The sequence below is a fragment of the Anas acuta genome, chromosome Z (assembly GCF_963932015.1).
Source record: "Anas acuta chromosome Z, bAnaAcu1.1, whole genome shotgun sequence".
Taxonomy (NCBI): Eukaryota; Metazoa; Chordata; class Aves; order Anseriformes; family Anatidae; genus Anas; species Anas acuta.
The window spans coordinates 32,258,522-32,275,828 of record NC_089017.1 but is presented as its reverse complement, the minus strand read 5'-3'; the positions used below and the strand labels follow the sequence as shown (position 1 = coordinate 32,275,828).

Here is a 17,307-nt window from a genome sequence, read left to right as displayed (position 1 = left end):
CCTTTCTTCACATACTTCTAAGGACTTGAGCAACAACAGTGTCTACACAATTCTGTGTGTTACGTGGGAAGAAGTTCAGTAATTATCTTGAAAACCTGAAGCCTTCTGTAAGGAAGAGTTTAACAAGTGAAACAAGTCATATTGTTCTAGTAGACATAGCCTCCACTCCAGTGTTTAATCACATGATAGTACAAAAGTAACTGCAACTGCCTAAACCTCTCCACAGAATGGGTGTTTGCATGTGAAATACATCCCTTACCTAGTCCTAACGCAGCTTTCTTTCTGACACAGTACCCATTTTCTTTGGTCATCTGTTATTTACTAGAGATGCCTTGTGTTACAGAAAGTTTGGAAAACCTGTCTCTTATCTTATTTACAATACACAATCTACTTTATCCCAGTAACAATATCATCAACAACAGAAGTAATGATAATAAGGAGAGTCTAAACCAGAAGTGCAATTCACGCAGCCTTTTAGCTGGCTCTATTTTGTTTAGGAAAATGGGAAATTCATTCCAGCATTCCACAGGTTCAGATTTCAGGTTTCAGCCAACACTTCTTTTGGTTGCACTTTAAGCACTAATTACAGCTCTGTAGGGAATAACTTGGAGCTGTTTAAGCTGTTGTTCTAGTGAACAGTAAAATAAAATATATACAACATGCAAGGACGTATGTTGCAATGTTCCATTGATATATCCCAGTAATTACTGTGTTAATGTATGGATGCTTGTGGTTATTTGATACATTCTTCTTAATGCACACATAAAGTATTTTCGCACTTCAGTATCTTAAAGGAGTCATATCCTATTAGCTAATAAAATACATTTTCCTTCTTTCTGTTGTGATTAATTATTTTGTCTTTTCCTCAGTAAAGCAGTTGGTTCAGAAGTGACCAAGAAGTTTAATTGCACTAGGAAAACTTGCTTTTTCAGGAACATAATTGTCTCTTATTATTAGTAGTGATAGATTTTTGCATTGTATATATATTTTTTTATATGCTTGTTCTAGCACTACAAAATTATTTTTCGACTTTCTAGTTTTCTAGAAAAAAAACAACAACAAAAAAAAAACAGGAATGATAATATGCAAGCATGGAACCTAATTTTTAAGCATTGCCCTCAAATGGGCATTTTTATTTATGTATGCCTGTTAGGCTTACTACTCGTTTTGTCATAGTGATTTTAGGCATACATTTTTAATGAATTGATGCCCAAACGTGACTTTTTCTGAAAACGTGGACATCTCAAGAGAAATTCATGGCCTCAGAAATTTCTTCTTTTGTTTACAGCTTTTTTTCTTTTGATGTCCAAAGAGGATATTTTAATTATAAATACTCCATTGGACTATCTTATGATAGGACTTCAGAGTTGCTGCCTGGGGCTCTCAGTTTGCCATTATCTCTTTTGGACAGATGCCTGCTTCAGAGTGAGAGTGCTTTGCAGTCTACAGAAGAGCCAGATAGTTTTACAGGTGGTGTGCCAAACTGTTTTTTTCATTTTCAAGTTAGAGGTTAAGTGTGCTGGTAGAAACTCAGCAGGGTCTGTGAGATGCTGCCTCTCAAAAGAAAAATTCTGCCAGTTAGTAGATTGGCAGAACTTTGCCTCTACACAGGGCAATGGCATCCAGCATTCAGAGAATGCAAAAATCATTGGAATCTGAGGAACCTGCAAGAGGAGATGCTGTCTCTCACAGGTGCATATCTCAGGGTACTGTGTTCCTTGGTGCTTGGCCCTGTGGTGGCTATGCTTAAAATCATGCCTGCATAGTACTTTTTCTAGGTCACCAGAGTATGGACCAGTGTTCTGGAACTTCAGATCTGAACATTTCCACTTTAAGAATTAGTTTTTAAGGAAGAGTTCGTACCATAGGCTACTTTTTCCACTTCCCACTTCAGGATCAATCTCACTTCTCACAAGTATTAGTTTTTGTTATTGGAAGCATTAAGTAACATTATTAGGTAGAACAGAGGAAATTAAATGTTTAGACTCCAGGTATGGATAGGGTGTCCTTCCTTTACTCTTTGTTTTTTATTTGCATGATTTGTTTTGTGCTCATGTGTGTGGGCTTTCTAGTATACTGCTGCCAATTTACCTCTCCCTGTCTGCAGCTGCTGTACCTCTACTTACTCCAGGTCAGTGGTTCTGTCTTCTGCATTTCCTGCTCCTTCAGATATATTTTCCTGTCACTTGTTAATCACTTCCATGGAGAAAGCAAAACTCACCACATAGACAGGGAGGGCTATTGAGGCAATCAGTTCCTATCCTACATCACAGGCAGGAAAGCATCAGGATTTGAAGCTGGATTAAGGCAGCTTGACTTGTAAAGCAGAGAATGAATGGCCAGTATAAACTTTGTAAAACAGTGTGAATAAATCTTGCTCTACTGGCTCAAACTACAGCTGGTAGATGGAAACTGTTTTTATTAGATGGAAGTGTGCTGGAAGCAACTTGCAAGTATGTGGTCTGCTAGTTGTCCTTAGCTTAATGTGTGAAGACCTCTACCTTATAATGGTACCTGCCAGTACCAGTAAGACATTCACTCTGAGATGTGTTTTATAGGTATACACACACATATACACAAATGCATACACTTGGAGCGTTGAATGTTCTTTTAATAGTGTTAGGAAATTCTGCAGATGTCATTATGAAAATGTTCATACTGGCTCTGGTTCTTGGCAGACTAACTCTTCCATGCTGTTGAACTGGAAAAAAAAAAAAAAAAAAAGAGAGAGAAAGAAAAGGAGCATTCGTATCACATACCCCACTTGCAACTTGCTGACCAAGGAAAACAAGGTATTGGCAGAAAAAAAGTGAATGCCCCAAGATTCTTGTGCCATGCTTTTACAGGTGCAGTTTCTGACTTGGGGCATTTTTGTCAATGACCTGAGTCCATTTCATTCAAGGTCAGCTGTGAGTGGAGAACACTAACTTTACCCAGGAAATGTGCTAGAAAATTGGGCTGAGACAACAGGTCAGTAGCAAGTCGTAGCTGTCAGTGAAAAATTTTTTTTCATTTCAAAATGGAGTAGGTGATTTTCCTTTAACTATGTGACGTTTTATGCAATTTAAGAAAGCAGATAAAAAAATAATGGTCTGGTTCACTGAGATGGAAAAATACAATTAAGGACACCTTGCAGAGTTTGTGAGAGAGAGTCAACAGGTAACACTGCAAATTGCAGAGCAGACACAACAATGTGCCTACAAGGTGAGGCAGTGCATTTTTAAAATCATGGGACAAGCATTGAGCATACTTTGCTGTACACCCATTCCACCCTGGTCCATGCCTCTGCTGTAATTCAGTAACTCTTTTAGTTTTGTCCAAGTTGTACCCATATGGTTTGTAAATGCACCTTTGCTTTTCAGTAATAAATGACACATGACTTCTTTGGCAGCTCAAGGCTTGACTTTTCATCTTGACACCCTTGGGCATCTGGCAGATGACAGATGATAGATTTAGACAAACAGTAAAAGCTACAGAGTGCCTTGCATGTGTGTTTATCTTAGCTTTGTAACACAGTCCAAATGTTATTTAACTTCATGTATTGAAAGGAGACCAATTGGGAAAGGCATTCGCATACAGTAGGACAGCTGATGTTGTTGCTCTAATTACTTGTTTAGTATAGTTGCTAACAAGTTTATAATTTCCTGAGCATGACTGGGTCTATTGAAATAAAGTAAGGTGTTTGGAGACGGGGAGGAGGAAACCAAATAGTAGTTTGACAATAGGCAGTAAATGTAAAACAGAACTTATTTACTTGACATATTATTTTGTTCAGGTCAAATTTGTAATGCACACATAAAGCACAGGTTTGGTTTGTTTTTTTGTTGTTTTTTTTTTTGGGGAGGGTTGTTTTTTTTCTTTATTTGTTTGGTTTTGTTTGTGTTTTTTTTAAGGTCACCATTTTCTTTGCCAAATAGATTTTAAGAATGAGATTTTTAGCACGTTTTCCAGACACAAGGTAATGCTATTTTCGGAGAATTGCCGAGTTGTTAAATGTGCTATATTGCAGTGTATTAGGGAATGGGAGTTCTTTCTTTGTATGTATTAGAAAATATTCCTTACCATTAGTCAGTGCACCTGGTTCTTACTTTGTAGTGCAATGACAGAGATGTTAATATGACAGAGATCTTAATATATTTACAGGAGGCATTAGTTTTTTAACAGATATTTTATATCAGTTTTTTACAAAAAAACGAGCATGTAAAGGTAAACCTGGGTGCAAATGGCTATTATTTTTAAAGCCCAATGATTACTATTAAAATGTAAATGGGTGTTTATTATTTTTAAATACTGCATTGCAGAATTTTTAATATACGTGGGCATGTTTTCAGTAGGACTAAATTTTATGCCCAAAAAAGTATTCACATATCTTTCTCTGCAGCTCATTTTTTCATTATTAGAACAGCAGCATAAGTATGCATCTAAAGAAGTGTAGACACATTCTATGTGCAGAGAAACTAATAATTCAAGGGTTTTGTCTGCAAAACTTACACAAAGTACAGTCCTATCCTGCTGTGAAATGGTTTTCATTGTGAGTGGGACAAATTGTGTTATGCTGCTGCTTGCAGACTTTTCAGCCTGATGATGGGAAAAATAAAAAAATAATATAAATAATATAAATAATATAAATAATATAAATAATATAAATAATATAAATAATATAAATAATAATAATAATAATAAATAAAAATAATAAAAATAATAAATAATAAAAATAATAAAAATAATAAAAATAAAAAAGACAGGTCGACTGTTAATGATAGTTGTTTTGTTTGTTTGATTGTTTTCTTATGCTTTAATCTTCTATGCATGCTTTTTTTATATATATATACATATATATATATATATATATATATATATACATATATAAATGTCAGAGACAGACTTAGACAAAAAAGCCAAATATTTAGTTTCCATTTTTCTCCTCCTTGGATCTTTGGTTACACTACCCTGAACTCTCACTTTTCCTTTTTAGGTTGTGTTGGTGGGTTACTCTGAATTTCCAGTTGGGTATCAATTTAGCCAAAAATACTAATACTTTGCTGTACATAATACTTTGCTTTCAGGAAACACATATGAAAAAGATGAATCTAAAATTCTTCAGGAACACTTTTGAAAATTCATCAAAAGGTTTTGATAAAGTATATTGTCTAGTTATGGAGATAGAAGTTCATCTGTGTGATATGCTTTGCAGTGTCATTTCTACCTACCTATCCATGTATTATATTGTTGACGTGTATGTATGTAGGAGAGATAATTTGTTTTGTAAAAGCAGTGTAGCACTAGACAGAAATCTGTAAATTACCCTTTAGCAAATGTCGGGATTGACAGACAAGTCAAAAATGACCATTTGGGAGACAGAAGAAGAAAGCAAATAATAATGTACCTCTGGAAAGCATTACATAATAGCAAGAGATGATGGGATCAAACTGAAACAAAAACACTAAAAATCAAGCAGGAATAGAGTACAAAGTAGAGAAGCATCATATCTTTAGCATAAACCTCCATCCCATTCCCTTCAGACATGCAGAGTGTCCTAATTTCTGGCTTCCTTACCTGCTGGGATAGTAAATCAGTGAATATGCATGAAATAATCTTTCTGTTTATCCTTTCTCACATCTATCTCATCAAGTGTTTTCAATGGAGTATGAAGTAAAGATATACAAAGAGAGGTGACCATAAAGTAGAATGAAAGAGAAATGGTATGCAAACCTGTTCCAGTCACATGAAGTTGCAAAGCACATCCCACTGACTTTAGGCAGCTCTGAATCAGACACTGTTGGCTGAGAAGAGCAGAACAAGAACCCCAGAACAAAACCAAAAGGGTTTTTCACTTGACAAATGTTCATAATGTGCTGAAGGAGCTGTAGGACAGGGGTAGATTTTCACTTCAGAAAACTTGTCTCTAAAACAAAAATAAATGTTACTATTTTACATCTTTTTTATCTGCGTAGTAGCTAAAATCAACTAAAGGAAGAGAAATAAGTTGAAATATTTGTACTTCTTAGCTGGTCAGACTAATCTTGTCTGGAGAATGTGGATTTCGTAACACATTTAACTTGGCATACTGGAATTTTTTTCTTCACTTAAGATGTTTTCTTATTTAGTGAGAAGTTTCATGGCAGAGACATAACCTTAGGTAAACATTAGCAAGGAGAATTTTATATTTAACTTATATTGCTGGAGAAAAGAGTCTCTTCAGGTACTATGCTTTTATTAAACTCACAAAATGAAATGCATAAATGTTTGAGAACTGAAGCTTTGATTGTGAACTGTGAGGGATTTTTTCTTACATTGATTTACATTCTCAGCATAAAATGCCAAAATGAAACCTCTCTGTACATCTGGAGTAAATGAATCTTTGAATTGCTAATTGTTTAAGGTTGACCTAGTAGATGTCCAACAGCTGTCTTTATGTTATTTGTGGTACACAACTGCACTCTGTTTAGAAAAACAAACACTCCCCACATGGCTAAGCAATTAATTCATGCACAAAAAAAAATGTTGTACACCATATAACACTAATTTATCACACACAGGGAGAGCAGGAGAGGCAGCTACCTCTTACAGAACCCAGGTAGACATTACATGATGACTTGCAGACTAATGAGGTACAAATGAGACTGTTAGTTTAATTGTAACTTAGAGGGATGTTCCATTGCTTTGAGAGAATGTCATGTAAGAAAAGGTGATACAATTTAGCTTAATCAAAGACAAGTTTAAACCTTTGGTAAACATTCCTATATGAACAGTATATATTATCTGCTGATAATTAATGCAGATCAGAAAGATGCATGGATTTGAATTTAATTCACCAGCATGAGTTTGCCTAGAGAACTAGTGCGTGACCCATCCCTGGAGGTGTTCAAGACCAAGTTGGACAAAGGTGGCAACCTGTTCTAGAGGTTGGCCACCCTGCCCATGGCAGAGGGGTTGGAACAAGATGATCTTTAAGGTCCCTTCTAACCTAACCTAACCTAACCTAACCTAACCTAACCTAACCTAACCTAACCTAACCTAACCTAACCTAACCTAACCTAACCTAACCTAAATTCTATGATTCCATGATTCTATGAAAAGTGCAAATATAAATCAGGAAAAGCCAATTCCCATGACTGTGTATCAGTAATTCTCAGTTCCCATGTATCAACAACAGGGATTACTGACCTTTTTCACTTTTCACATCAATGCAAGAGTACTAGCACCACCAAAAATACGCTTTTATTTATTTAAACACTACATACCTTTGGCATATTAAGAAAATGTCAAAAGGTTACCTAATTCTAAGTTCTCATTTCAAATTACAAATATGCCTAAGCAATTTGTCCAGCTATTCATATGTTTAAAATGTCTTGCTGAATTAATGCATTAGTGCTTAACTGTATGGATTTAAAAGTATCTTCTTTTTGTCCATTTTTGTTCATCTATTGTGTTGTGTACTTAGTATTTATAATGACCTAGATGGGTTGGACTAGATGACCTGAAGTTCCTTCCCACCTCAGATGCTCTGTGATTCTGTGATTTATAGTGAAACCTATATAATTTCACCTTCCGTGAAACCACGACACCATGATTCACAGTATATAACGCTACCCAAACTATATTTAGTGTCACCAGGCAATTCAAGAAGAAACAGCTGACAGAACCCTAATAAACAAAAGGTGCCATGCATTAAAAAAGGTTTTATTTTCAAGCATAATACTTCTTCTCCTGTTTCAACTCAATATGATGTTTTAATGCCTGGTCTGTCTTAAGCACCTCTTTCTTAGTAAGGCTGAGCAATACAGGTGTTGAGCAGCAGACACTGTATAAAAGTTATTTCTAAAGTTCTGTTCATCACACACATTTTCTGATTTTTTTGGGGGGGTGGATGTCTCATTCTGAACTCTACTAAATCCTGCTTTTATTTCAGATTCCTCTCAGTGAGATAGTTTGTTTTTTTGTTTTTCTCTCTTCAGATGTCTCTTAGGGACAAATACCTACTTGTTATGCAAGTGATGAGAGGAAAAAAGAGTTATGAATCAAATCTTCTTCTGCTCTTTCCAAACAGGGACGAAGAGGATTAGGTTCAGTTTTTGTCTGGGCATCTGGAAATGGTGGAAGGAGTCGAGACCACTGCTCCTGTGATGGCTACACCAATAGCATCTACACTATCTCCATAAGCAGCACAGCTGAAAGTGGGAAGAAGCCGTGGTACCTAGAAGAATGTGCATCCACACTAGCTACAACATACAGCAGCGGAGAATCCTACGACAGGAAAATAGTATGTCTTTCAGTTTGGGGTTTGTGGTCTGCCCCTTTGTGGGGATGGGGAGAGACAGATAATTTATTCTAATTAATGGGTTGCTTTTGGAAACAAGCATATGAGCACAAGTTGATTTTGCCCCAGTTGTTTTATTTGATTGATGGCACCACACTCCTTCAAGTTTCAGATCTGGTCATTTGAAGCCAACGTGGGTATCCTTGCATTGTGCAGCCATTGTGCAGCAGTGCGGATATATCTGGTTCATAGTAGATTTTTCCACTCACTAGTTGCTGCCAGCTCTGAGTGATGCTTTCAAAGATTCTGTTGCCATTGCCACCAAAACAATTTGTTTCATTACCTGTATCCTGCCTAACATCATCAGGCCTAAGAACATGTCCTCTTTTCTTTGGTTTTAAATCTAGTTACCATAGTTTTCATATTTTACATACATGGCATTAGCAGTTTTCCCACATGCCTCTATTTTCTCATATTTGTTTGAATCCAGTATCATTCCTCTTCTACATTCATTTGCACTCATTTATTAGAATCAGAGAGTCTTAAAGTATCCCAAGTTGGAAGGAACCCACAAACATTATCAAGTCAAACTCCTAGACTCAACACAGAACTGAACAAATATCAAACCATATGTGTGAGTGCATCGTCCAAACACTTCTTGAACTGTGGTAGTCTCAGTGATGTGAACCACTTCCCTGGGGAGCCTGTCCCAGTTCCATGCCATTCCCTCGGGTCCTGTCGCTGTCCCCAGGGAGCAGAGCTCAGCGCCTGCCCCTCCGCTCCCCTCGTGAGGGAGCTGCAGGCCGCCATGAGGCCTTCTCTCATCCTGCTCTGCTCTGGGCTGAACAAACAAACAGACCTCGGACACTCCTCATATGTCTTCTCCTCTAGACCTTTCACCATCTTTGTAGCCCTTCTTTGAACACTCTCAAATAGTTTTATGTCCTTCATATATCATGGCACCCAAAGCTGTACACAAATTGTTCATATTACTGCCAGTTCCTAGTTTCTGGTATATTGTGAGCAAGATTAAGCTCAGTGCTCTTCTTTCCCATATTGCTCCTCATCTCATTCCTAAACAGTCTGTGCATCCATTTTCAATTATGTTCTCATCTTGGCTGGAAACTCACCAATTGTTTTAATTCTGTTTGATAAAGTATTGATACCATTAGTGTTTTTACACTATGATATGTTTGCTTTTTAAAATTGAGTGCATTAGATATACTTTTCAGTGTTCAATAAAACCCTCCTTTTAGCCTTTTAAACTCTTCTGTTACTGTTAGTCTGGTTTGTTAATACTGTCTGCTTTTTTGAATTGAGTGCTCTCAATGTACTTTTCAATATTCAATTACACTACTCAATCTCGCTTTTTAAACATTTCTATTGCTATTAATTAGGTTTGTTAACAGTCTTCCTCCCAGCATATTTATTCTAGTGTATAACATATATCTTAATTTCTTCCTGAAGGTGTTTTTTTTGTTGTTGTTTGTTTGTTTGCTTGCTTTTGTTTATTTGTTTCCCCAGATGTCTTCCTAAGCACCAGTCTAACATTACTTTTTTTTGGTCCTTAGCAGAATCTTCTCTTGGTGCCAGTGAAAAGTTAAAAATTCTTGCAGCTATTTTTTGCAATAGTGTCTGTCTTGTCTTTCAGGACTGTGGGATGCTGACCATTCCTTCTTGGATTCTTTCTTATTATCAGATGATCTAATTTTTGTTTTAAACTTTTTCAGGGGTGCCGCTTCATTCCAGTAGTTTTCCTGTTCTTTACTTACTTCTCTTCACAGAAACCTTATCTCTGTTCCTGGCATGTTTCTTGTTCTCCCTGATAAATAATAGCGAAGGACAGAAATTACTTTGTTTCCTAGCAGTCCTCACTTATGTAATTATATTCCCTCTACTGTCATTTAAAAGACCATCACTAACTTCTGTATGTTTAAGTGAAATTTATACTAAGGTCCGCAGAGACCTTGTGATTCTCCACTCTGAACTGTTGCATAGCCAAGAATATAGGACTTCCCAGAGTCCTTCAAATCCAGTAGCTATGGTCAACTCGACAATAATCTTTACAAATACACACAATCTTCCCTTCAAAGTTTCTAATGACAAAAAAAAATAAAAAAAAATCCAGTCAAGTCTAGTGGTAAGTGGTTTTAATTCTGCGTTGTTATTAAAAATATATGTATCTTTTTTTGCTGTCTGAGCTCTTCTAGCTTCAATGTCTCGACATTACAGTGTGTCACAGATATTATTGTTAGCATGAAGAATTTCTCCTCAGAAAGAGCAGTCAGGCATTTGAACAGGTTGGCCAGGGATGTGGTGGAGTAACTCTCCCTGGGGATGTTTAAGGGAAGGTTGGATATGGTACTTTGGGACACAGTTTAGTGGGTGATATTCATGGAGGGGCAGATGGTTAGACCAGATGATATTGGAGGTCTTTTCCAACCTTGCTGATTCTGTGGTTCTATGATTCTGTGATTCTATGAAGATCGCTCTAGTAGTCTAACATCTTTCTTTTAAACCATGTAGCATGGTTAGGTAACCATGGTTAGGTAAATGATTTTAAGCTTCTTGCATCATTCTGCTTAAGGCATGTTTTCTTAAGAATCCTCTCTCAGCTTTGAGCACCTAGACTGGACACACCACTCAGGTGGTCATGACATGAGTGCCAGATGGACCAGGAAATGTGGATCTGTAACTGCCAGATTTCACTTCTCTTAATACAGTAAGCCTCAATGAGACCTGTTAGCCTCGCTGTCACATTACGTGTTCATCACTGTGTGACAACCAAGTTGATTTCAGAACCACTTCTGGTCTTTTTCAGAATTGCTGCCTGGAGTTCAGGTGAGAGGGTAGTTATGGTCTCTTTATTGCACCATTTACCATTGGCTGTACTCAATTGGCTATACTCAACCCAGTCCTGAGTTAACACTCCTAACTGAGTGTTAACTCAATTCAGACTAGCCCCCATCATCACTTTCTCCAGTGTTTCTACAAATGCAGCATTCATCAAAAGTTATCAGTGTTTTCACCTAAAAGCTTTAGGCCACATTAAGGTTAAAAACCAAATCTTAGAAGGCCAGATTAAAAACAAACCTCATTTCTGATATGTGCTTTTAAGCATATATATAATTTCTCTCATTATAACAATATATATAATTTCTTCTGTATGCTTATATTTTGAGACCTTGTGATTATTTCACATGAAATATATGTATTATGTATCATCTCTTAAATTTAAATCTTTCTTTTCTTTTTTTTTTTTTTTTAAATATGTGATATCACATTATTTGTCTTTCAGAATTCTAACTATACTACTTTCAACCAAAGTGCTGACCAAAAAAAAATACTGTGGCAATTTGGCAAGCTCTTTTTTCCAGCAGCCTATGTTATCATCATTGAATATGCTGCTATTTAATCAATTAACAGTTAGTTTAAATCTTGTATCAGTTGTTTTACATCAGTTAAAAGCTTGGCATTAAAAAAAAAAAAAAAAAAAAGATGAAATTATTAGGGCAATAACGCTTGCCCTTTCAAAATATTGACACAGTGCTAGTATTCCTTCAATATCCTAGAATATCTCCAGAGTTCAAAGACTTGATAAAATCAAAAATACAGTCTAACATGTTCACTTTCAAGCTCTTAAAAATATTTAGTACTTCCAAATTTTCTGATTTAAACTTGTTATTTAAAATAGCTATAAATAGGAAGATGATTTATCACTTTTGTATGCTCTGAAAACTTCATTTATTTTTTTTCCAAAATGAGAACATTCGGTGAAATAGTCATTTACTATAAAAGGCTATTAACTATCTTATTATTTCTATACAATTAAACAATATCAGTTTTGGGGTTCTTTTGGTTCTGATCAATTTAAAAACATCTTTATTCTGTTCTTGTCCTATGCTCTCCACCAGCGTTCCTCACTCTTTGTCCTTTGTCTTTCCTTACGACCTCTATGCACCTTCTATTTTTTATTCATTGCTACCCCCTTTGTCTTTTATTCACTTCTATTTATTTATTTATTATTTCTTGTACCTGTCAATACTTGTTTTGTTGACCAATATATCATTGCTTTTTTTTTTTTAATCTAGGAAAACATCTTTATGTTTCTCAGTCTTCATTTGTAGTTTTCTGCTTAACTGATTTAATGTTTGTACATTCCTCTCATTTTTGAATAGCCATAGTTTTCTTGATATTTGTCTTTCACTCTTTTCAATTAGCATGGGCTTTCTGCTTTTGTAGAATTACTATTCCAATAAAAGAACATTTCTTATTTCTGACATCTCTCACTTTTGATTTATGTTAGAATCAAAGACAAGAATTAAGACAGATAATTTTTTAGTTAACTGAAGTAATATAGTTCAGTTTTAGAATTTATGACCCTATGCTTATACTTGCAGTTTTGTGTTTTATCGTAAGGTTTTTTAAAAAGGCATCTTTTACAAATGAGAGATTTTTTTTTATAAAATGAACATATATTATCCCAGAATTAAGGAAATAATTAAGAGATTTTACATTAACTTTATTGAAAAAATTTAAAGATTGGCTTCTTCAAAAATATCCTTAATTTGGAGTCTCCGTTTGAGATCTAAGACAAGTTATCAAGAGACAAGCAAAAATAACCTTAAATTGAATTCATCAGTTCTGTAGATACTGATTACTTTTACTAATCAGATCCTTCATTCGTCTGTGATGAATCCAGTTGCATAAGCCAATTTTAGACTATTCCTACAAACCGCATTACTGGGCACACTGAATGATAAAAGCACAAGCATACTGAGCAGCCATAAGAATTAACCCATCTGTTGATCCTTTGTTTACTGGAACATAATTTGCATCCCAACTACTATTATGCAAAGCTACTTCAGTAGCTTGTGCCGTAATATTCACTGATCTCACATGCTTGAATATGAGACTGTAAATATTCCATCCAAGACTCTTTTCCCTGTACTGTATTATCAACCAACTTCTGAAACTCACAGCCTATATGAGAAGATTTTGCTGCTGGTACTTGTCATTCAAAGCCAGACAAGCCTGTTCCACCTCCTGACACTTTCAGTGGCAAAGCAGAACAGTGTGGAGCAGATGCAGTAAATAGCTTTGTGTTTGTGTTGTGTATAAAGCTACCCCCATACGGATAATGACTGTGTACTTCTGCCATGCTAGACCCCTGGAGGAAAAGACATCAAAGTGTGGAGTTAGCTCTTCAAAGTAAGAGTACTGAGCAATTTTTTCCAACACATACACTCATGGACATTGCTCTCACCTGTTTGGCTCTCTTGCTCATAGACTATACAATTATTCTGAGAAAGATAATATAGCATCTCCATTCTCTTCTCCAACTTGTTAAAATCCAGTACTACAAAAGACCTATTAAACCCCATGTACCTTGGAAAGATGTCTTGGTCAAACATGAACTAAAGAAAAGACAGAACTGAAAAATTTGAGGACAAAATTTTTCAACTGTTATAAAATGCTTAAAGAGTGTAGAATAAAAAATATGTGTGTTCATTTTCACTGTTGAATCACACATACTTTTCAGTGCATCACATTGCCCGTTTTTGTTCAGACTGCTGAGAGCCACAAAGATGATCAAGGGGATGGAGCACCTCTCCTATGTGTACAGACTGACATAGTCAGGGTCGTTTAGCCTGGAGAAGATAAGGCTCCAGGGAGACTTTATAGTGGCTTTCCTGTCCCTAAATGAGTCCTACAGGAAAAGTGGGGAGGACCTCTTTGCCAGAGAGTGTTGTGATAGGACAAAGGATAAGGGCTTTAAAGTAAAAGAGGGTAGATTTAGATTATAAATATATAAGTTTTAGATCATAGATATATGGAGGAAATTCTTTACTCTGAGGGTGGTGAGGCACTGGTACAGGTTGCTTAGAGAAGCTGTGGATGCCCCTTTCCTAGAGGTGTTCAAGGCCAGCCTGGATGGGGCCCCGGACAGCCTGATCTACTGGGAGGTGTCCCTGCCAATGGCAGGGGGGGTGGAATTAGATGATATTTAAGGTCCCTTCCAACCCAAACCACTCTATGATTCCATGATTCTACAAAATGCTAGAATAGAATTGAAAAATAGAATAAAAGGAAAGTTATATAGAAATATAACTGCTAAATATCAATTCTCAAAATTTTCTTATGCATATATACTTACATGCAATATACAAATCAGCCATTAAGAGCTTACCTTCTTGCCATTGCACAAAAAGAATAACAAATTTGATCAATACGTTTGCTGGTTTGTGAGAGTGAGACTACTACATCCAAAATAGGAAAAAATATATACAATTGCAGTAAATCAGGAAGAAGTCACCAGACATGGGATTTACTGTCAATATTAAAATAATTCATTTTTTATTTATTGTGATGTAACTCAGAACAAGTTCAGATATCGTAAGTTACTGCATGGCTGTCGAACAGAGATACGAATTCCTAGTTAAGGGACAATGCATGGCTACAATTTTATAGTGTCAGATTACCCTGTTCCTTCTTATTTTTCAATTTATCCTCCAGTTTAATAGCTTAAGAATGTATTATAAAGTAGATAAGTAAACTATAACCAAATATTAATAACTCATTTTCTGATCTAGAAGGAGATACATAAAATTTCTTATAAAAAACTTCAGTTCCAATGTAGATTAATAGAAGCACCCATACTTTTACAACAACCCAAAACTTTTTTTTTCTTCTTTTCATTACTATTTGTTTTTATAATTGCTTGCTATAAATATGGGGTGTAACATAATTTTAGGAGGTTTTCTTTTTTTCTTTTTTAATCTTGTACAGTCATGACTTAGTAAACAATAATTTAATTTTATCTACACAAATCTGTATCCCAGGTGGAGCTTTTTTTATTGACGTTTGAACTAAAGTAAATGGCAGCAAATTCTCATCTGAAATAATTTGAGCTAATGGTTACAGTTAAACACACACTGATGTTACATCGTGAATGAGTTCCTTGTTTATCAGGGAAGGTACTTAAAATGTACTTGAGTTTATGCTGCACCAAATTTGGTATTGCAGTAAACATTAGCCCATTACGGACCGATCCAACCTTTGGATGCACTCCTAAGGAATACAGATAAAGCTAGGTATATGTCTTCTACATAGAGTCTTAGAGAAAAGAGCTAGAATTTCTTTTAGGTGTTTTCAGGACAAACTGCAAAGTATGGGCATACACAAAGGTATAGAAATTCATACTCTGGGGCAAAGTCAAATTAACACTAGGTAAATACCATGAACATGCACTTCTTAAGTTCTCTCTCATAAAAGAGTGAATACAGAACTGTTGGCTAATGATATACAGTTGTAAAGGTATTCTTCCTATTCTCTGATATTTTGAATGCTATAGGATAACACTGGAATGTTAAACAGAGCTTCCCAGCTCTGGATCATGCAGCTAGGATAGGTTAAGCACCACATATAACTGTGGTTACTTAGATGGGCCTTTAATTTATATAACAGGTTGTGCAAATTAACCATATTTCATGTGAATTCTTTTTTCAAATAACTTCTTAAAGCACTGATAAATTTTAGAAAGTCCCTCACAGATATAATTTATGAACCTGTTACATCACTTACTTTGTAAAAGTTTACATTGTAAAAATTATTTAAAATTACTTACCTTGTATAAAATACCTCTACTTACTATTTCCTACTTTTGTTTCCTAAAAAATGCCATGTTGTCCCCTGATTTTCTTTCTCTTTGAAGGCATGCTTCTGGGAATGGTCATGGGGGAATGGTCTTAAACTAAAAGACGATAGATTTAGATTAGAAATTAGGACCCTCACTGTAAGGGTAGTAAGGCACTGAAACAGTTGCCCAGAGAAGCTGTGGATGCCCCATTCCTGGAAGTGTTCAAGGCCAGGCTGGATGGAGCCCTGGGCAACCGATCTAGTGGGTGGCATCTTATGGCTGGGTGATCTAGATGATCTTTAAGGTCCCTTCCAACCCAAGCCATTTTATGATATAATTCTGTCTTGGTGACCAACTTTTGTGTTAAGCAGAACTTGAAATAAAAATGAACAAAAAACTCCTGTCAATTAAAACACACACAAAAAAAAAAAAAAAAAAAAAAAAAAAAAAAAAAAAAACTGCTCTTGTTCACAAACTCTCATTCAGAGTATCAAAATACAACAAGGTGACTTCTATTCTATTTCAGGTAGATACAGATACACAAAAGATGTGAGAAAGAACAGAAGAATTTTGTTAAACCCTTGTCAATCCTGGGGACATAGGTTCATAGAAAAAAACATATCTTGAGGAATTGTAGCAGAAAGTAAAAAGAATGGTTCAATCATTTCAGACAACTCTTGTCATGAAATATGAAATGGCAAGAAATAAAGACGCTTGGGAAGACTGAGCACCTTCTCTGCTGAGGAAAATCCCATTTTTGACCAGAGGCATTAACCTCCCAATTGGTGAAACTATGGGAAGACTGATGATGCAGTCTTAAATGACTACACAGAAATGACATCTCCTTGACTCTTCAGGGCAAGTTGCTTATATATAAAACCATTTATATGTGTCTAGAGTTTTTTTCTTTAACAAAACTGTGTCTTTACAAAAATGTGTGGGATTTATATGTATTGCAAGTAATACAGTACATTGTTTGCCTTTCACTAGGGTTCATCCTAGGTTGCTAATTTCATGTTGGTTAACCTAGGCCATTATTATATTCATTGTCATTTTCTTCCATGAAATCTAGTTGATTAGAAGAGTTAGAAGTGTCTATACATCAAGACCTTAGAAATACTATGTGGACTTACCTTGGGTAGTCTCATCAGCATTTTCATAGATCAGCAGTTGTTACAAAGATAATTGAAGCATACAAATATGTTGTACTCAATGATAGAAATGAAAGATTTCTTCTCCTCCTCACCCTATTGAAGAGAATGACAGCTAATATACATTAATGACAGCTACTTGGTGATGTCAAATACCATATCCTTCTACTGTGATGTTAATCACGATTAATGATGTTGCCCTCACGTGGTTCAGGAATTTGGAGCACCATTTTTCTTGAAAATTGCTCATCTGTTGG

General features: G+C 35.7%; 1 protein-coding gene across 2 annotated transcripts in view; it reads left to right on the top strand.

Moving 5' to 3' along the window:
* The window catches only part of PCSK5 (proprotein convertase subtilisin/kexin type 5), a 255,418-nt gene that overhangs the window by 120,715 nt on the left and 117,396 nt on the right, over window positions 1–17,307 (top strand). For both annotated transcript variants that reach the window (XM_068667577.1, XM_068667578.1), the window contains exon 8: window positions 8,051–8,263. In XM_068667577.1, the coding sequence (XP_068523678.1) occupies window positions 8,051–8,263 (213 nt within the window). The remainder of the gene's footprint in view (window positions 1–8,050; window positions 8,264–17,307) is intronic.